The sequence below is a fragment of the Leucopleurus acutus genome (genome assembly GCF_964270905.1).
Source record: "Leucopleurus acutus genome assembly, chromosome: 10".
Classification (NCBI taxonomy): domain Eukaryota; kingdom Metazoa; phylum Chordata; class Mammalia; order Artiodactyla; family Delphinidae; genus Leucopleurus; species Leucopleurus acutus.
This window is the reverse complement of record NC_139153.1, coordinates 33,025,182-33,046,361: the sequence shown is the minus strand read 5'-3', so window position 1 is coordinate 33,046,361 and position 21,180 is coordinate 33,025,182. Positions and strand designations below refer to the sequence as shown.

At 39.3% G+C, this 21,180-nt stretch overlaps 2 protein-coding genes across 9 annotated transcripts in view; one reads left to right on the top strand and one right to left on the bottom strand.

Moving 5' to 3' along the window:
- ARF4 (ARF GTPase 4) overlaps positions 1-21,180 on the bottom strand; it is a 1,077,785-nt gene that overhangs the window by 216,779 nt on the left and 839,826 nt on the right. The window lies entirely within an intron of this gene.
- The window catches only part of CCDC66 (coiled-coil domain containing 66), a gene marked incomplete at its 5' end in the record, with an annotated part of 45,846 nt that overhangs the window by 21,618 nt on the left and 3,048 nt on the right, over positions 1-21,180 (top strand). For all 8 annotated transcript variants that reach the window (XM_082848198.1, XM_082848197.1, XM_082848196.1 and 5 more), the window contains 8 exons: positions 382-632; positions 845-929; positions 1,760-1,921; positions 3,451-3,595; positions 4,051-4,191; positions 18,816-19,306; positions 19,928-19,968; positions 20,781-21,022. In XM_082848198.1, the coding sequence (XP_082704324.1) occupies positions 382-632; positions 845-929; positions 1,760-1,921; positions 3,451-3,595; positions 4,051-4,191; positions 18,816-19,306; positions 19,928-19,968; positions 20,781-21,022 (1,558 nt within the window). The remainder of the gene's footprint in view (positions 1-381; positions 633-844; positions 930-1,759; positions 1,922-3,450; positions 3,596-4,050; positions 4,192-18,815; positions 19,307-19,927; positions 19,969-20,780; positions 21,023-21,180) is intronic.

Sequence of the window (21,180 nt, the reverse complement as noted above, 5' to 3'; positions counted from 1 at the left end):
TTATGAAGTTTTATCGGTATAAAGGGGGAAAAAATAATTTGAGTCTCTAATCATAAACTTAAAAGTGTCCTGAAACTGTTTGACAAGAGTATTCAAATTATTCCATATTTGCTCTTGTGAACCTTTCGTTGAATGAATTCAGTGTGATTTTGCATAGCTTCTTGTAACTAACGTTTTAGAAATTTCCTGATTCTTTGCATTTTTCGTATTCTCCAAGCTAAATTGTCTAAATGTATATGGGATCAATACAGGATACAGTTTTGTTAATCTTTATGATGCTTGTTCTGTTGTGTGGTGACTTTTAGAAATCATGTTTGTCATTTGAGATTTTAAACATAAGAGATGGAAGAGTTCTTAGCAGTTCTTATTTGTCGTGATTAGGGTGAGGAGCATGACAGATGGGCAATACATTTTGATTCATTCAAGAGCTGTCCTGGTTCTCAGTCTCAGCTGTCCTCTCGGTCAACACAAACACAACCAGAGTACTTCTGTGTCTCTCCGGACGCTCAGGACCTGGCTGATATCAGTAGTCTGTATACACCTACAACGGGAAGCCAGGTTGAACCTTCAGAGGAGGAGCACGTAGCAAGACCTGTTAGAGACGTGGCTGTGGAAAGCAGTAAGAAAAGGAAGTAAGTGCCTCCTTCAGCACCTGTTGGTGTTTAAGGAGGTCTGTGTGCCTCTTTAGGATTGTTGTTGTATTTGTATCTTAATTGGTTTCAGGTTTGGTGTTTTTCTTTACAGTAGAAATGACTAGTAGATACATTTCAAACAAAAATGACTTACCACCTTGTTAAACCCACCTTTTGGAGGTTTTAAATAGCTAATGGATCTGTCTTGCCAGCTTTCTCCGTTCTATGACTGCTCTTTTGGACCCAGCTCAAATTGAGGAACGAGACAGGAGACGACAAAAACAGTTAGAACATCAGGTATTGCATTGTCAAATGTTGTTCTTTGCCTTAATCATTAGTAGTCATGGGCTAGATACCTAAGTAAATGGAAATTAAAATTCCAGTATAAACTTACAGAACAGGCCCTGCACAATCCTGTGATGAATCTAATCCCTACACCAACTGGCATTATATTAGAATTATACTTATGTTGAGAACCAGACAGTATCATGTAGTACAGCCACCTGCCTTCCAAGGAAGAAGGTCTTTAATGTTTAGGTTGTGTATCTGAAATGACACTAAATCTTAAGTTGGTATTGGATATTTTTTTCTCCAATTCTCCTGAATTCTGTTCAGGATGAGAATTAGTTCTTTGAAAGGGAAATAGATGCAAGGGATTGAAGTAGAATTATGATTAAGAAATCTAATGGATAATATAAGAAAGGAAACTAAGATTAAAATTTTGTCCTAATTTTAGTCTAATACTAAAGGGACTTAAATGTCCAGTAATTCGGCAAATCTCTACTATATGAAGAATTTGGCTTAGTTAATATGGTTACTTGCAGTCGGTTAAGTGAACAGACATTTATAGAGCATCTGCTATTTTTACCAGGCACTATGTATGCTAAGCACTGAGATTGTTTCTTCAGTTGTTTTTCTCTTAGTTCTTCTACGAGCCCTCTTGGGATTAAAGAAAAAGCATGTAAAACTTGATGGGAGATGGGAAAAATACATTGGAAACCTGACATTTTAATTTAACTCATATACGTATTACTCTCTATATATTGATAAACATTTTTGAAACACTAGATGCTTTATGGATTTTTAAAAAATTTATGACAATAATTTATGTTACTGTTGATGACTAGAAAGCCATCACTGCTCAGGTAGAAGAGAAGCGCAAGAAGAAGCAGCTCGAAGAAGAGCAAAGAAAGAAGGAGGAACAAGAGGAGGAGCGTCGTTTAGCACGGGAACAAGAAGAGATGCAGAAACAGTATGAAGAAGATATACTTAAGCAAAAACAAAAGGAAGTAGGTATTTATATCCTAACTAACATTTTAGAGTAAAAATGGGTGTGTTGTTTTTTGGGTTTTTTTTAAATTTGTTTTTGGCTGCGTTGGGTCTTTGTTGCTGTGCGTGGGCTTTGTCTAGTTGTGGTGAGCGGGGGGCTATTCTTTGTTGCGGCGTGTGGGCTTCTCATTGCTGTGACTTCTCTTGTTGCGGAGCACGGGCTCTAGGCGCGTGGGCTTCAGTAGTTGCAGCATGCAGGCTCAGTAGTTATGGCACACGGGCTCTAGAGCGCAGGCTCAGTAGTTGTGGCGCACAGGCTTAGTTGCTCCATGGCATGTGGGATCTTCCCGGACCAGGGACAGCACCTGTGTCCCCTGCATTGGCAGGCAGATTCTTAACCACTGTGCCACCAGGGAAGTCCCTGGGTGTGTTTTTAAAGAAAAAATAACCAGAACATTTGCATGTGTTTTGAAGTTGTGAAACTATGCAGAAACATTAAAGCTTTGCATAAAGAAGGTTTTGAAAGTAGGAGGGAAGCTGGAGGTTTTATTGTTTCAAATGATTGATTCACAAATGCTGTACTCCTTGGGTTTCTTTCTGCTAAGGTCAGGATGAGTTATTACAAAATAAAACAAAAGTTATCCATTTGCTTGATTTTTAAATGTTTTCTAAGCAATGATTATACTAATAAATTTCTAAATAGGTTAAGAGAAATGATTGGCCTTTCTGTCTGTATCCACTTGTGAACAGGAGCATTTACTTGCAGAGTCATTGGCTGGGATTGATGATAGAGTTTGTTGCTGTGTTAGAGGATTCCTCTGTGCCAAGTAAGGGTCTATTAAAAAGAGTAGATATCTGGTTGGCTAGGAGAACCCCTATATTAAGTGGTACAGTCTGCATAGGTATGGTGATGTCAAGTGCCATGTTTGAGTGGGCCTGACAAAGAGCAAGTTATACAATGACATTTGATTGCCAAAGGTTCGTGAGGTCTACAGAGCAGACTATACAGCACTCCCCCTGGAGCTGGGAGATGGCGCTGAGAGACTGCCTTTTCTTGCCGTTTCCCACTTGCAACCTTTACTTCAGAGTTAGCTGGTGAAGGTACAAATGATTTAGGTTCTGATTTCATTATGTTGAATAGGCTGAGCCAACTACACCTATGAAATAACTACATATGTGAAAAAAATCAAAGTGTGATTTGCTTGAATTGCAAAAAATGGCTGTAAGTCTTGAGTCTTACCTCTTATTTTTTTTATCTTAATAAAATTCAGGTGGAATTGACTGTTGGTTTTAGAAGTTTTGAAAACTTTATAGCATGGGTAAAAGAGTGTTTGTATTTGTGGTCTAATAATACAGCTGTAGAAAAAGATACTAAAATGTAATCTGTAAAAGGGAAGGAACTTTGTTCTCTTGGCTTCTCTACTCCCAGTATCATGAATAGTGCCTGGCACATAGTAGGAGCTTAGAAAGTATCTACTGAGAGAAAATATTCAAGTCTGTACGTTTGATAATTGTATTTAATTAACTTTGCGCACTTCAATATTGATAGGAAATCATGACCCTTAAGACAATTGAACTGTTCCAGACGATGCAGAGAGCGCAGGAGTTGGCACAGAGACTGAAACAAGAACAGAGAATCCGAGAATTGGCTCAAAAGGGACATGACACTTCTAGATTGATTAAAAATCTTGGCAGTAAGCACTGGACTAGAATTTTATTTATAGTATTTCTTGAAAATTTTAAATAATTGCCTATTTTTAATACCTTTAAACACCTGTTAACTAAATATTTTTTGAGGAATTTCAGACTTTGAACTAATGTAAAGTTATAATGCTTACTTGGGAAATTGCCTTAAGAGTAGAACTAAATAATGTTATAATTTTCAGTATCTTTTCACATACATTTTCTTATATTTTCCTCACAATAGGTAAAATGTATACTTTTGTACCCATTTTTACAGAGGTATCCATTAAGTGATCTCCCGAAATTCAGTAAGGGATAAGAATGCTGATAGCTTTTTGTAAGAAACTTTAGGCTAGCCCTTCTAAATTTTTATTGCAGTGTTTGCACTGCTTGATTAAACTAAGAGTCTTGTGTGTATTTAGTTGCTGCTATGTCATTTTATCACATAACTTATTTCTCTTGCCAGTTGATACAATACAAGTGGAATATAATGCATCTCCTGACAACATTGCAAATTCAGGACATGGCTTGGATAAAATCAGTGGTAAAATGAATGCATATATCAGCTCTACAGCCTCTCCGAGGAAGGACACTGGTGTGCAAACGGGTACTGGTATAAATTGTGATTTGGCTTAAAATTTACTTAAAATTTAAGTCACAATTAGAAGTAAGTTAAATTAATTTAAAATGTAAAGGAATTTGAGGTTTTCAGTACGAGTTAGGAAATAAAGGTATTTCTTGGTTTTTAATTTCTCTATAGCAGCTTTATTAAGATATAATTTACATAGCATAAAATTTACCCTTTTAAAGGGTACAATTCAGTGTTTTTTAAAAGAGCACAATTCAGTTTTTATATTCATAGTTGTGCAACTATCACCATAATTAACTTTAGAACATTTTTATCACTCCAAAAAGAAACCCTGTACCCATCGACAATCATTCTCCGTTTCCTCTCTCCCCTCTATTCTTGGGCAACCACCAGTTTACTTTCTGTCTCTCTAGATTTGTCTGTTCTGGACATTTCATATAATTGGAATCATATCATATGTGGTCTTCTCTGTCTAGATTCTTTCACTTAGTATGTTTTAAGTTTCATCCATATTGTTGCATGTAATAGTAAGTACTTCATTCCTTTTTATCACTGAATAATATTCCATTTTATGGATATACCACCACATTTTGTTTATTCCTTCATCAGTTGAGGACATTTGGGTTCCACTTTTTGGCTGTTGGAAATATGCTGCTGTGAACATTCATGTGCAAATTTTTGTGTAGACATAAATTTTCAGTGTCTTGGGGGAGAAGAGTAGCATTGCTGAGTCGTATAGTAACTGTATGTTTAGAATATTGAGGAACTACTAAATTGTGTTCCACAGCAGCTGTACCATTTTACATTCTCATCAGAAATGTATGAAGATTCCAATTTCTTTACATCCTTGCCCATACTTACTATTCTCATGGTTGTAAAGTGCTCTCTCATTATGATTGCTGACGTTGAGCATCTTTTCATGTGCTTGTTTTAAATTTTTACATAACTAATTAGGTAATATCCATGTTGGGTATCATTATCATAGGTCTCCGTGCTTACTGTGAATCCTTTCAGCCCTCCACCCATGCGTCTAGGAAATATTTTTTCTTTTTTTACATAACTTCCAATAAATCTTTTCATTTTTTTTGTAAAATTGAGATATAATTGACACATAATATTAGTTTCAGGTGTACAACATAATGTTTGATATCTGTATATATTGTAAAATAATCACAATAAGAAGTCTAGTTAACATTCGTTACCATACAGAGTTACAGTTTTTTTTCTTGTGATGAGAACTTTGAAGATTTACTCTCTTAGCAACTTTCAAATATACAGTACAATATTATTACTATAGGCAACATTCTGTACATTACATCCCCAGACTTACTTATTTTATAACTGGAAGATTGTACATTTTGCTCACGTCCCAACCACCCTCTCTGGCAGCACCAGTCTGTTCTCTGTATCTATGAGGTTTTTTTTTTTTCCACCCAGATTCCACATATACCTGAGGATCATATGATATTTGTCTGTCTTTTTGACTTATTTTACTTAGCATAATGTCCCAGGTCGATTCATTTTGTTGGAAATGGCAAAATTTCATTCTTTTTCATGGCTAATATTCCATTGTGTGTATATACGTGTGTGTGTGTGTGTGTGTGTGTGTGTGTGTGTGTGTGTGTGTACACACAGTACATTTTCTTCATTCATTTATCAGTAAACACTTAGGTTGCTTCCATTTGTTGGCTATTGTAAATAATGCTGCAGTGAACAAAGTAATGCATATATTTCTTTGAGTTAGTGTTTTTATTTCCTTCAGCTAAGTACCCAGAAGTGGGATTGCTGGATCACATGGTTCTATTTTTAATTTTTAAGGAACTTCCAATACTATTTTCCGTAGTGATTGCACCAGTTTACATTCGCACCAACAGTGCACAAAGGTTCCCTCTTCTCCACTTCTTCACCAGCTCTTATTTCTTGTCTTTTTGATAATCGCCATTCTGACAGGTGTGAGGTGGTATTTCATTGTGATTTTTATTTGCATTTTCCTGATGATCAGGGATATTGAGCATCTTTTCACATATCCGTGTTGGCTATCTAGATGTTGCCTTTGGAAAAATGTCTATTCAGATATTCTGCACATTTTTTAATTGGATTTTTTTTTTGCTGTTGCATAGTATGACTTCTTAATACATGATACATGATTTGTATATATTTTCTCCCATTCAGCCTTTTCATCTTGTTGATGGTTTCCTTTGCTGTACAGGACCTTTTTAGTTTGATGGAGTCTCAGTTGTTTAGTTTTGCTCACGCTACCTTTGCTTTTTGTGTCAAATCCAAAAAATCACTGCCAAGACCGGTGTCAGAGAACTTACTGCCTAAGTTTTCCTCTAGAAGTTTTATTATTTCAGGTCTTAAATTTAAGTCTTCAATCTGTTTTTAATTCATTTTTGTGTATGATGTAAAATAGTGGTCAAGTTTCATTCCTGTGCATGTGGCTGTCCATTTTTTCCAATGCCATTTATTGAAGAAAATGTTGTTTCTCTTCGGATCTTTTGTTGTAAAATCATTGACCATATATGCATGGGTTTATGTCTGGGCTCTCTATTCTGTTTCACTGATCTATGTGTATGTCTTCATGCCAGTACCATACTCTTGATTACTACAGCTTTGTATTACACTCTGAAATCAGGAAGCATGATGCCTCCAGCTTTGTTCTTCTTTCTCAGGGTTGCTTTAGCTATTCAGGGTCTTTTGTGGTGCCATACAAATTTTATGATTGTTTGTTCTGTTTCTGTGAAAAATATCTTTGGAATTTTGATAGGGATTATGTGGAATCTGTAGATTGCTTTGGGTAGCATGGTCATTTTAACAATATTAATTCTTCCAGTCCATGAACTTGGAATATGTTTCTATTTATTTGAGTCATCTTCAGTTTCTTTCATTAATGTCTTATAGTTTTCAGTGTACAGGTCTTTCACCTCCATGGTTAAATTTATTCCTAGATATTTTATTCTTTTTTATGTACTTGTAATTGGGACTGTTGCAGTTGGAAATGGGATTGTGTTCTTAATTTCTCATTCTGACAGTTCATTATTAGTGTATAGAAATGCAGGAGATTTTTGTATGTTGATTTTGTATCCTGCAAGTTTACTGAATTCATTTGTTATTTCTAATAGGGTTTTTTTTGGTGGAGGCTTTAGAGTTTTCTGTATACGATATGTCACCTGCAAATAGTGACAGTTTTACTTTTCCCTTACAAATTTGGATGCCTTTTCTTTTTTTTTTTAAGATGTTGGGGGTAGGAGTTTTTATTAATTAATTTATTTTTGCTGTGTTGGGTCTTCGTTTCTGTGCAAGGGCTTTCTCTAGTTGTGGCAAGTGGGGGCCACTCTTCATCGCGGTGCGCGTGCCTCTCACTATCGTGGCCTCTCTTGTTGCGGAGCACAGGCTCCAGATGCGCAGGCTCAGTAGTTGTGGCTCACGGGCCTAGTTGCTCCGCGGCATGTGGGATCCTCCCAGACCAGGGCTCGAACTGTGTCCCCTGCATTAGCAGGCAGATTCTCAACCACTGCACCACCAGGGAAGTCCTGGAGGGCTTTTCTTTCATTTTCCTCCCTAATTGCTCTTGCTAGGACTTCCACTACTATGTTGAATAAAACCAGTGAGAGTGGGCATCCTTGTCTTCTTCCTGGTCTTTGAAAAAGTTTTCAGCTTTTCATCATCAAGCATGATTTTAGCTGTGGGTTTGACATATATGGCCTTTATTAGGTTGAAATACTTTCCCTCTCTACCCACTTTGTTGAGAGTTTTTATCATAAACCATTGTTGAATTTTGGCAAATGCTTTTTCTGCATCTGTTGAGATGATTATATGATCTTTATCCTTCACTTTGTTAATGTGGTATATTGATTTTGTTGCTTTTGGATAGAACGTTCTGTATATACCTGTGAAGTCCTTCTGATTTAATGTATCATAAAAGGCTATTTGCTTATTTATTTTCTTTCCGGATGATCTATCCATTGATGTGAGTGGGGTATTAAAGTCTCCTACTATTACTGTATTGCCATCTATTTCTCCCTTTAGGTCTGTTAATATTTGCTTTATGTATTTCGGTGCTCCCATGTTGGGTCCATAAATACTTACAAATGTTATATTTTCTGGTGGATTGACCTCTTTAAATGCCCTCCTTTGTCTCTTGTTACAGACTTTGTTTTAAAGTCTATTTTGTCTGATATAAATATAGCTATTCCCACTTTATTTTGGTTTTCAATTGTATGGAATATTTTTTCCCTTCTCTTCATTTTCAGTGTGTGGTGTGTCCTTGTATCTGATGTGAGTTTCTTGTAGGCAGCATATAAGATAAGTGTGGGGTTTTTTTTTTAATCCATTTAGCCATTCTTTCTCTTTTGATTGGAGAATTGAGTCCATTCACATTTAAAGTAATTAAGGATAGGAATGTATATATTGTACTTTTGTTAATTGTTTTCTGGTTGTTTTGTAGTTCCTCTTTGTCCCTTCTTCTCTTCCTTGGTGTTTTGATGACTTTCTTTAGAAGTATGCTTAGATACCTTTCTCTTTATCTTTTGTGTATCTACTATAGGTTTATGCATTGTGGTTATCATGAGGCTTACCAACTTTATAACAACTTAAGTTTGAATGCCACCTAAAGCTCTACATTTTTACTCTTCCCCTTTGTGTTTTATGTTTTTGATGTCACATTTTATATCTTTTACTTTGTGTGTCCCTTAACTATTTATTCTTGCTGCTTTTGTCTTTGAACCTTCATACTAGCTTTATGAGTGATTTATGAGATTTATGAGTGAATAATCCACTGCCTTTAATATTAACCTTTACAGTGAGATTTATACTTGTATATGTTTTTCTGCTACTAATTATAGCACCCTTTTCAGCTTAAAGAAGTTCCTTTATAAAACCAGTTTAGTGGTGATGAACTCCTTTAGCTTTTGCTTATCTGGGAAAACACTCTCTCTCTCCTTCGATTCTGAATGATAACTTTGCTGGATAGAGTATTCTTTTTTTTTTTTTTTTTTTGCCATACGTGGGCCTCTCACTGCTGTGGCCTCTCCTGTTGTGGAGCACAGGCTCCGGATGCACAGGCTCAGCGGCCATGGCTCACGGGCCCAGCCACTCTGCGGCATGTGGGATCCTCCCGGACCGGGGCACGAACCCGCGTCCCCTGCATCGTCAGGCGGACTCTCAACCACTGCGCCACCAGGGAAGCCCGGATAGAATATTCTTAATGGAAGTTTTTTTCTTTAAACACTTCGAATATTTTTTGCCACTGCCTCTGGCTTGCAGAGTTTCTGCTGAAAAATCTCATAGTCTTATGAGGGTTCCTTTGTACATAACAAGTTGTTTTTCTCTTTTTTTTTTTTTTTTTTTTTTTTTGCGGTACGCAAGCCTCTCACTGTTGTGGCCTCTCCCGTTGTGGAGCACAGGCTCCGGACGCGCAAGCTCAGTGGCCGGGCCCAGCCGCTCTGCAGCATGTCGGATTTTCCCGGACGAGGGCACGAACCTATGTCCCCTGCATCTGCAGGCGGATTTTCAACCACTGCACCACCAGGGAAGCCCAAGTTGTTTTTCTCTTGCAGCTCTTAAGTGTCTCTCCTTGTCTTTAACTTTTTTGACATTTTCATTATACTGTGCCTTGGTGTGTGGGTCCATTGGGTTCATCTTGTTTAGTGTTCTCTGGGTTTCCACAGAGCTTTCTTCCCCAAGGTGAGGGAAGTCTTAAGCCATTATTTCTTCAGATAAGTTTTCTGTCCCTTTTCTGTCTCCTTCTGGGCCCCCTGTAATGCAAATTTTAGTTCACGTGATGTTGTCTCATAAATCCCTTAAGCTGTCTTCACTTTTATAATTCTTTTTCTCTTTGCCACTCTGATTAGATGAATTCTGCTGCCCTGTCATCAGGTTCATGAACTTTTCTTCTGCTTCTATTAGTCTGATGTTGGACCCCTCTATTTTTCAGTTTAGTTATTGTATTCTTCAGCTCTGTGGCTTCTATTTGGTACTATTTATATTTTATCTCTTCTGAAGTTCTCACTGTGTTTATCCATTGGTTTCTTGAATTTGGTGAGAACCTTTAGGATCATTACTTACTTTGAACTCTTTATCAGGTAGATTACTTATCACTTTTTCATTAAGGTTCTTTATTCTTTCATTTGGAACATGTTCTTCCTTTGTTTCTTCATTTTTCTTGACTCTCTTTGTTGGTTTCTTTGCATTAAATGAACAGCCACCTCTTCCAGTCTTGAAGGAGTGGCCTTGTGTAGGAAATGAACGTTATCATTCAATCTTACCCTAGCTTTTGGTTGTATCTCAAGCCTTTGTGATTGTCCGTGCAGGATATTCTATTTTTAATAGCTCCCAGTGGTTGAGGAGGTGCCAGGATTTGTCAGTGTCCCAAATCTAAGCACCTAGATTCAGGCTGACTGGAAGCCAGACTCGCAGGCAGTCTTGGTTTGGTTTGGTTTGGTTTGGTTTTTTGCGGCACGCGGGCCTCTCACTGTTGTGGCCTCTCCCATTGTGGAGCACAGGCTCCGGATGCACAGGTTCAGCGGCCATGCCTCATGGGCCCAGCTGCTCCATGGCATGTGGGATCTTCCCAGACCGGGGCATGAACCTGTGTCCCCTGCATCAGCAGGCAGACTCTCAACCACTGCGCCACCAGGGAAGCCCCAGGTAGTCTTTTAAAGTATACAAATATATACAGTCCTGTGGGACTGCAGGCCTAAGCTCCACTGGCCATCAGAGTTAGGCATTCTGGAGGCGTCTCCTGGATGGCAGTAGCAAAAACTGGGGCTCCAGACAATTGCATAAGCTCTTGTGTATAAGCTCTTTTCTGGGAGACATCAGCAAGCTGTAGTGAAGCAGAGGATAAGTGCAAAGATGGCATCCAACAGCCTACATCCCTAAGAGCACCTCAGTAAGCCTCTAGATGTATGCCAAACCTGAAGCCTGCCCCTCAGGCCAAAGCTCCAGGATAAGCAGATAGACCTTTTTCATGAAAAGATAGGGTGTATGTGTTTCAGTTTCCTGTTTGTGTAGTGCCCTGGGGGTGGTAACATGCCAATAATTTTCAATTGTTGTAGTCCCTTGAGACTCTGGAACACAAGCCCCTCTGGTCACCAGAGCCAGGCAATCAAGAGACATCCCCCAGGCAGCAGCTGCAGAAACCAGGGCACAAGACGTAAAACCTGTGGCACCATAGGCAGGTAACAGCCCCCCTCCAAGAGATAATGGACGACTAGAGCATAGCTGAGAGTATGAAGATGGTGCTTGACCTCTAAGGTGTCTGGAAAGGGTTACAGTCAGCCCTTAGATAGGTGTTTAATTAGGAGCCTGCCCCTCAGGCTGTAGCTATGATACGCTAATAGGCTTCTTTCACAGAGAGACTGAACTCCTGCATCTGTTTTCTCTTCCTGTGCCCTGGCAGTAGTAGCTGTTTAAGAACTCTTTCTCCGTTGGTTACAGTCCTGTGGGACCTGCAAGCATGAGCGCTTGGCCACTAGAACCAGGTGATGTAGAAGTGTCTGCTGGTGGCAGCTGCAAAAATTGGGGCACCTTGCAAGGGTATAAGCTTTTTGGGAAATACTGGAAAGCTGGATTAAGGCGGAGAAATAATGTGAAGATTGCATCTAATGATCTCCATTCCCTGAGAGCTTGTCCGTAGGCCCCTAGATGTGTACCAAACTAGAAGCCTACCCTTAAGGCCAAACCTTTTGGAGAAGCAAATAGGAATCTTTCTCAGAAAGACTGGGGTTTGTTTCAGCCTGCTGTCCATGCAGTGTCCTGGGGGTGATAATCTGCCAAGAACTGTTTCTCTGATTGTTACAGTTTCATGGGACCCAGGAATGTGACCCACCTCTGCCCCCCCCCCCCAACCCCTGCCTCCACAGCCAGGCCATCAGGGGGCAACAGCTGTAAAAACCAGGGCTCCAGATGCGTGTAAAAGTTCCCCTTCAGGAGATACTGGCACTCTGAAATGGGGTAAAGGGAGCGGGTGAAGATGGCATGTACCAGCTATAGCAAGGCAGAGGGTGGCTGTGAAGATGGTACCTCCCCCCTCCCCACCCCGCCGCCCGTTTGAAGCTGGGGGTGGGGAGTGTAACAGCGGGGCAGGGGCAGCAAGGTGGGAATAAGAGGCTTAGTGTTTTTTAATTTTTAAAATTTTATTTATATTTTTTTGAGTATAAACAGAACATTTATTAAAGTACTTCTTAAAATTACAGAGTGCTTAGAGAAAATTCTTACAGAAACATCTGTAAGGAAAATAGTTTTGGCTAGTATTCAAAATGGCAGTAGTTCTTAGCATGCATCTACCTGTACTTCTCCCACCTCATTTTTATTTATTCTTACATAATAAACACTTACAGTACAATGTAAGGTATTCCTTATTTCAGACTTATCTAAGGTATTTTTCACCTGCTGACTTTAAAACTTTGGAGCAACTTGACTTAAATTTTTAAACTAGCACTGCAAGGTGAGTTCATCCCACTGCTTCATTTCAGTGAGAAGAGCCTGTCTTGAGTTCAAGCTTTTGTAATCCTTGGAATAGTCCAAAACTGTATAAAAGCCAATTTATGAGCTGTCACTTTATTTATTTATTTTATTGGAGTATAATTGCTTTACAATATACAACGAAGTGAATATTGTACACTTTGTTGTACAACAAAGTGAATCAGCTATATGTATACATATATCCCCTCCTCTTGGACCTCCCTCCCCTGCCCCCGCATCTGGCCCATTTAGGTCATCACAGAGCACCAAGCTAAGGCTCCCTGTGCTATACTGCAGGTTCCAACTAGCTATGTGTTTTACACATGGTACTGTATTTATGTCAAACCTAATCTCCCAATTCATCCCACCTGTGTCCACACATCCATTCTCTACATCTATGTCTCTATTCATTCTCTGGAAATAGGTTCATCGGTACTATTTTTCTAGATTCCACATATATGCATTAATATACAATATTTGTTTTTCTGACTTCACATTCTGTATGACAGACTCTAGGTCCATCCACATCTCTACAAATGACCCAGTTTTGTTCCTTTTTATGGCTGAGTAATATTCCATTGTATATATGTACCACATCTTCTTTATCGATTCATCTGTCAGTGGACATTTAGGTTGTTTCCATGACCTGGCTATTTTAAATAGTGCTGCAGTGAACATTGGGGTACATGTGTCTCTTTATTTTGTTTTTAAACATTTATTTATTTATTTTTGGCTGTGTTGGGTCTTTGTTGCTATGCGTGGGCTTTCTCTAGTTGCAGCGAGTGGGAGCTACTCTTCATTGTGGTGTACGGGCTTCTCATTGCGGTGGCTTTTCTTGTTGCAGAGCATGGGCTCTAGGCATGCGGGCTTCAGTAGTTGTGGCTCGCGGGCTCTAGAGCACAGGCTCAGTAGTTGTGGCACATGGGCTTAGTTGCTTCACAGCATGTGGGATCTTCCCGGACCAGGGCTTGAACCCGTGTCCCCTGCATTGGCAGGAGGGTTCTTAACCACTGTGCCACCAGGGAAGTCCCATGTGTCTTTTTGAATTACAGTTTTCTCAGGGTATATGCCCAGTAGTGGGATTGCTGGGTCATATGGTAATTCTATTTTTAGTTTTTTAAGGAACCTCCATACTGTTCTCCACAGTGGCTATATCAATTTACATTCCCACCAACAGTGTAAAAAGGTTGGTTCCCTTTTCTCCACACCCTCTCCAGCATTTATTATTTGTAGATTTTTTGATGGTGGCCACTCTGACTGGTGTGAGATGACACCTCTTCGTAGTTTTGATTTGCATTTCTCTAATGATTAGTGATGTTGAGCATCTTCTCATATGCCTTTTGGCCATCTGTATGTCTTTGGAGAAAAATGTCAATTTAGGTCTTCCGCCCATTTTTGGATTGGGTTGTTTGTTTTTTTGATATTGAGCTGCATGAGCTGTTTGTATATTTTGGACATTAATCTTTTGTCAGTTGCTTCGTTTGCAAGTATTTTCTCCCATTCTGAGGGTTGTCTTTTCGTTTTGTTTATAGTTTCCTTTGCTGTGCAAAAGCTTTTAAGTTTAATTAGGTCCCATTTGTTTATTTTTGTTTTTATTTTCATTACTCTAGGAGGTGGGTCAAAAAAGATCTTGCTGTGATTTATGTCAAAGAGTGTTCTGGGGCTTCCCTTGTGGCACAGTGGTTGAGAGTCCGCCTGCTGAGGCAGGGGACACAGGTTCGTGCCCCAGACTGGGAGGATCCCACGTGCCGCGGAGCAGCTAGGCCCGTGAGCCATGGCCGGGGAGCCTGCGCGTCCGGAGCCTGTGCCCCGCAACGGGAGAGGCCACAACAGTGAGAGGCCTGCGTACCACCAAAAAAAAAAAAAAAAGTGTTCTGCCTATGTTTTCCACTAAGAATTTTATAGTGTCCAGTCTTACATTTAGGTCTTTAATCCATTTTGAGTTCATTTTTGTGTATGGTGTTAGAGAATGTTCTACTTTCATTCTTTACATGTAGCTGTGCAGTTTTCCCAGCACCACTTATGAAGGAGACTGTCTTTTCTCCATTGTATATCCTTGCCTCCTTTGTCATAGATTAGGTGACCATAGGTGTGTGGGTTTATCTCTGGGCTTTCTATCCGGTACCATTGAGCTATATTTCTGTTTTTGTCCCAGTACCATACTGTCTTGATTACTGTAGCTTTGTAGTATAGTCTGAAGTTGGGAAGCCTGATTCTTCTAGCTCCATTTTTCTTTTTGCAGATTGCTTTGGCTGTGTGGGGTCTTTTGTGTTTCCATACAAATTGTTAAATTTTTTGTTCTAATTCTGTGAAAAATGCCATTGGTAATTTGATAGGGATTGCACTGAATCTATAGATTGCTTTGGGTAGTATAATCATTTTCACAATATTGATTCTTCCAATCCAAGAACATGGTATATCTCTCCATTTGTTGGTATCATCTTCAGTTTCTTTCAACAGTGTCTTATGGTTTTCTGCATACAGGTCTTTTGTCTCCCTAGATAGGTTTATTCCTAGGTGTTTTATTCTTTTTGTTGCAATGGTAAATGGGATTCTTTCCTTAATTTCTCTTTCTGCTCTTTCATTGTTAGTGTATAGGAATGCAAGAGATTTCTGTGTATTAATTTTGTATCCTTCAGCTTTACCAGATTCATTGATTAGCTCTAGTAGTCTACCGGTGGCATCTTCAGTATTTTCTATGTATAGTATCATGTCATCTGTGAACAGTGACAGTTCTACTTCTTCTTTTCCAATTTGTATTCCTTTTATTTATTTTTCTTACCGATGGCTGTGGCTCGGACTTCCAAAACTATGTTGAATAAAGTGGCTAGAGTTGACATCTTTGTCTTATTCCTGATCTTAGAGGAAACGCCTTCAGTTTTTCACCATTGAGAATGATGTTTGCTGAGGGTTTGCTGTACATGTTGAAGTTGGGCGGGGGGCAGTGTAACAGCCGGGGCAGGGACGGCAAGGTGGGAGTAAAAGGCCTAGTGGTTCTTTTAAAAAAAAAAAACAGGTGGTGCCCACCATCCTCATCCCCACCCCCATCCCAAGAGTATTCCAGCAAGCCCCTAGATGTGTTAAGTTACATTCCTACCTCTTGGGCCAACGCTTCAGCATATTTTTAAATGAGCCTCTTTCACATTTGGGTGTAAGCAGCTGCCTCTGCACTGGGCCCTGAGGTAAGTGAGCCCTTTAAGAGCTGTTTCTCCCTTTTGCTATAGCTTTGTGGGTCTTGTGGACATGAGCCGCATTGGTTTTCAGTGCTGTGTGTTTTGGGGGATTATCTGTTCTGTGCAGATCTTAAAAGTGGGGGTACCCAATGTGGGGTTCAAACCCTTATCTCCTTGGGGAAAAGCGCTGGGTTTTGAGTTCCCTCCCAATTGTGGGTTGCAGCACAGGGGTGGGGTTTATGGCTTGACTGTGTCTCAGCCTCTCCCACCTGCTTTGATGGTGTGCCAGACTTGGGCAATGTGTAGGAGTCGCCCAGCCAGTTGTTCAGGGTTTTTTCAGAGGAAATTGTTCCATATGTAACTATAGGTTCAAGTGTGTCTGTAGGAGGCGAGTTCAGGATCTTCCTAGGTCACCACCTTGAACCAGACCTTCAGTTTTTAAACTAATTACCAGTGGACCCTCCTGTCAGTTATTTGTGGTCTTGGGGATCCCTTGGTAACTTAACAAGAGACAAAAACCAATTTGGCTGGCCATAAGTTAGGAGATAATATTAATGTTCCTCTAGAAATATCAAAAAGCTACTCTGGAGTTGGCTAGTGCTGAGCCCCAAGCCCAGAATGTCTTAATGGAAATCCATCCTCTAACATACCACTCTTTCTGCCAGTTAATTTTAGATCTTCAGTACAACACCAGATTACATAATATGACAGAAGGTAGAAGGGAATTTGAAAAGGGAATTGGGTAAAGCAACCTGTTTAGTTTATTAAAAAAAACAAAACTTTTTTTTATAGTTTCCTCGTAAGCTTGAAGAATGTGGTTTCTCCCTTCTCTATGTCCAGATAAACAACAAAATTATATAAATCCTACACATCACTTAAGAGGAAGTCAAACTAAAAAAAAAAAAGTCAAACTAGGTCTTTAAGACCATGAAATTATGTGTATTATCACTGGGTGATTCTAAGGCAATTTAATCAGTCAGGGTCCCAAAGTAGAATAATTAAAGATGGATTATTTAAAAAGAGACTATTTTCAAAGGAGTGGATGTGAGGGAAAACAGCAGTAGTGCTTTGACTCTGGTGCTAGTAGCAACTGACTTGTTACCAGAACCTAGAAGACAAGCGTTGTATAGAGGTAACTTTGAGGGGAACCTTTGGTAGAGGGATAGAGTCAGCCTGAGGTCAGCTCACAGGGAATGAGCCAGTGGGATAAGTATCCTGAATTCACTCTTTTCCCTTCCTATAATCTGCATATGAACACTCCTGACAGAAACAGAAACCAGAGGACCCAGGAACCCATTGATAAGGTTCTTACCAGTCAGCCTGCTAGGTCAGAGAGCCGGGGAGAGAAAGGTGTAAAGTGGGTCTAGAGTGGCAAAAAAGGATATCCAGTATGAAAATGATGTAGGCTGGGCAGCCTTACTAGGATTAGTCCTGGCCAGCTCTAGTCTGCAATAACACACAGCAATAATTGGACTTTTTTTTAGCTAATTGTGAATTTAAAATTTTAATCATATGTGAAAAAAAGTCTTTTGAGCAACAAAGTAATTTTGTTGCTCAATTGTTGTGATAGCTGAACACATATATAATCATGAACATTATGTAAATTTTAAGGAGATTTTAGATGTTTGAATGGTGAACTTTTCCTGTTTTCAAAATGGAAGAAAGTAAAAGGTTATATGTGATTCAGGGATGGCCTGGAGGCATAGCATGATGGTATATGAGATACAGACATTTAAAAAGTTAGATGAGGACTTCCCTGTTGGCACAGTGGTTAAGAATCCGCCCTGCTATTGCGGGGTACACGGGTTCGAGCCCTCCTCCGGGAAGATCCCACCCACATGCCGCAGAGCAGCTGGGCCTGTGTGCTGCAACTACTGAGCCTGTGCTCTGGAGCCCACGAGCCACGACTGCTGAGCCCGTGTGCCACAACTACTGAAGCCGGCGCACCTAGACCCCGTGCTCCCCCGTGCACCACGGTAAGAAGCCGACATACCGCAATGAAGAGTAGCTCCCGCTCGCCACTAGAGAAAGCCCATGTGCAGCAACGAAGACCCAGCGCAGCCAAAAATAAAATAAAAAAATAGCGAATCATCTGAAGTTCTGATATGTGCTGTAGCTTGAATAATCCGTGAAGGCATTACGCTGAGTGAAATAAGCTGCACGTGAGGGGCGGGGGGCAGTTGTGCAGGGAGACAAAAATATTGTATAGTTCCACTGGTGTAAGGAATTTAGGGTTGGGTGGACAAATTCAGAAGTGGAAAGTAGAGTGGAAGTTGCTGAAGGTTGGGAAGGAGGGTGGAATGGGGAATTACTGCTTAGTGGGTGCAGGGTTTCTGCTTGAGGTGATGATGGGGTCTGGAATTGTGTGGCATCATGAGTGTGCTTGGCGCCACTGAATTGTACACTTAAAACTGCTTTAATGGAAGATTTAGGGAAATTGGAACCCTTGTGCATTGTTGGTGGGAATGTAAAATGGTGCAGCTGCTAAAGGAAACAGAATGGCATTTCCTCAGAAAATTTATAATTACTATATGGTCTGGCGATTCCACTTCTGGGTGTAGTCAGAAGAACTGAAAAAAGTAAGGTCTTGAAGAATAGCCCAAAGGTGGAGGCAACCCAAGTGTCCCTTGGCAGATGAATGGATAAACAAAAGTGTGGTATATACATACAATGGAATGTTTTATGGTGTGTGTGTATTCAGCCTTAAAAAGGAGGATATTCTGACACATGCTACAACTTGGATGAACTTTGAGGACATTATGCTAACAGAAGTCACAAAAAGAGACAGTCATAGAGACAAATTAGTATGGTGGTTGCTATGAGCTGGCAGGAAGCGGGGGATGGGGAGTTTAGTGGGTATAGAATTTTTTTTTTCTATTTTCAAACCAGAGTTTTAGAGGGCAGTTTTAATGCCTTTGAAAAAATGGTTAAAATGGTAAATTTTGCATTATGTATGTTTTACCACAATTTTTAAAAAATTAATCATCTGAAACTTTCTTTTAGATGACTTAAATGCTGGAATATTTACCAATATAGAATCATGCTGTGGATCGGTAATAGAGAGGGAAATTATAAACTGTTCATCTCCTGAGATTCCTGCAGAATTTAATGAACAGTTTAACACTAGGAAGAACAAGCAAGAACTAGTAAGTCATGATAACGGAGCCAACTTAGAAAAAGAAAACAGTTATAATGACCAGTGTAATCAGTTCACAAGAACAGAGAAACAAACAAAACATATGAAGAAGTGTACTAAAAGGCCTGATTGGAATATAAATAAACCACTGAGACGGTATATTCCAGCATCAGAAAAGTACCCTAAACAGCTTCAAAAGCTGAGAGAAGAAAAAAGAGTAAGAAGGCAGATGGAACTGCTGCATTTGGTAGAAAGAAATAATCCTGGACACCTCTCTCAAAATAGAGTCACTTCACCAGATGTTCTTCATTCATCTCAAGAAACTGAACCAAGTTTCAGGTGGCAGCTAGTCAAAAAGGTAAAGCTCTTCTGTCTAGAAAAATATTTTAAAGCATGTATCGAAGTTTTTAGAATGAGAATACAGTTCCACACATGCATGTTTTGACAGGGCTATTCTGGGTGTGAATAAGAGTTCTAGAAATTTGCTGTAGTTTACAGCAGGGGTCAACAAACTATGGCCAATGGGCAAATCCATCGTGCTGCCTGCTTTTGCAAATAAAGTTTTTAGCAATACAGCCATGCTCATTTTTTTTTTAACCTATTGTCTGTGGCTGGCTTCATGCTGCAAGAAGAGTTTAGAGTAGTTGCAACAGAGACCACATGGCTCACAAAGCCAAGTGTTTACTATGTCCTTTACAGAAAAAGTTTACACTTAAACCCTGAATAGATTAATGCTATTCTTTATTCAGATACCCATTCAAAACTCTTGTTTATAGTCCATATAGACAGGATAATTTACAAGGTCAGGAATTACTGGATTGGTTTCTCTGACTCTGGAGAAGTACCAAGCCTCTCCTATCCTATTATCCAGTATGTGTTACTCAAATATTATCCTCAGATTATTTCAACAACCACTAAAAACATTTGTGGGGACGTATGGAAACACTGTTAACTCCTGTCTCTCCTGTCTATCATTTAGGAAGAAGAACCTCAGATAATTAATTCTTTCAACAAGGAAAGGTACGTTATGGATTCCGTAGCTACTTAGTGCTTTCTGTGTGATATAAAATACTTGCTCAAAATATAGGTGAGATCAAGCATGTATGCATGTCTGTGAAGACAGTAACAGGAAAGTTTGTGACTTCAGGTGAATAGAGGTTTAAGGGAAAGGGTGTCTGGCATTTTACCTAGAATTTGAAGGTCCAAATTGGACTGGACCTAGGCATCCTAAGCAGGAATGTGGGTGATATTTTGTTATCTTCAGACTTTAACAGTTTTGATTTTCCAGATATACCAGCAGTGGAATAGACGTTCTGCTTGGATTGAGGGGGTAGGGAATAAATGACTGGTAGGGATAATGAGAAATTAACCAGTGGGAGATTTTAAATTGTTAGAATTTTTATTCTCTACTTTTGTGCACAAACCAGCTGGTTTAAGCTGTCTCTGAATATGGCTCTAATAGCAAGTTTAGTTTTAGGCGGTAAGTATATTATTTTATAGTGAGAATTATCTAAGGAGAAACATTAGGTTTAAATTAACTCAGGTAGTGTTGATCCTCAGAAGCTAGTAAATTTCTCCCTGTTCTAGCATATATATAATCCTCAGCAAGTACTAGTAAACCCCAAATTAATCCCATTTTGTTGCCCTGTTTTAGGAAATGGTATCATAGAACTCAAGCCTCTTACATATAGTGTTCCTAAAGGTGTTATAGGTACATTTAGAATAAATTGAAATGTGATTGAAGAATAGAATATGCTTAATCTAAAATAAAATACAGTTTCTCATTCATGCTTTTTAAGAAGTCCCTTATTGTGCTTTTTGGAAAAATACAGGTCTCAATCACCACCAGTTCTGGCAGTGAAAAACAGAACGCAGCAAACTCAGACACTAAAAAACAGTACTTATGAAAGAGAGGATCTGATCTCAGGAGACAGTCAAACAGAATTATCACCTGGGTTTTCTGAACCATTTCATTTTATTCCCTATGTCCGAACCAATGAGATCTATTACCTTGATCCAGATGCACCATTGTCTAGGCCTTTAACCCAGGATCCTCAGTACCAAAATCTACATGGTAAGTAAATATAAGTGTACCCCCCCCAATTAAAAATCCAAATTGCCCCAAGAGAGGTAGAAAAAAATTTCTCTTTTGGAGTCAATTATTAAAATTTTCATTGAATATTACTTAAATTCTACTTGGTGCTTTCCTAGGATATAAACTTATTAATGAAT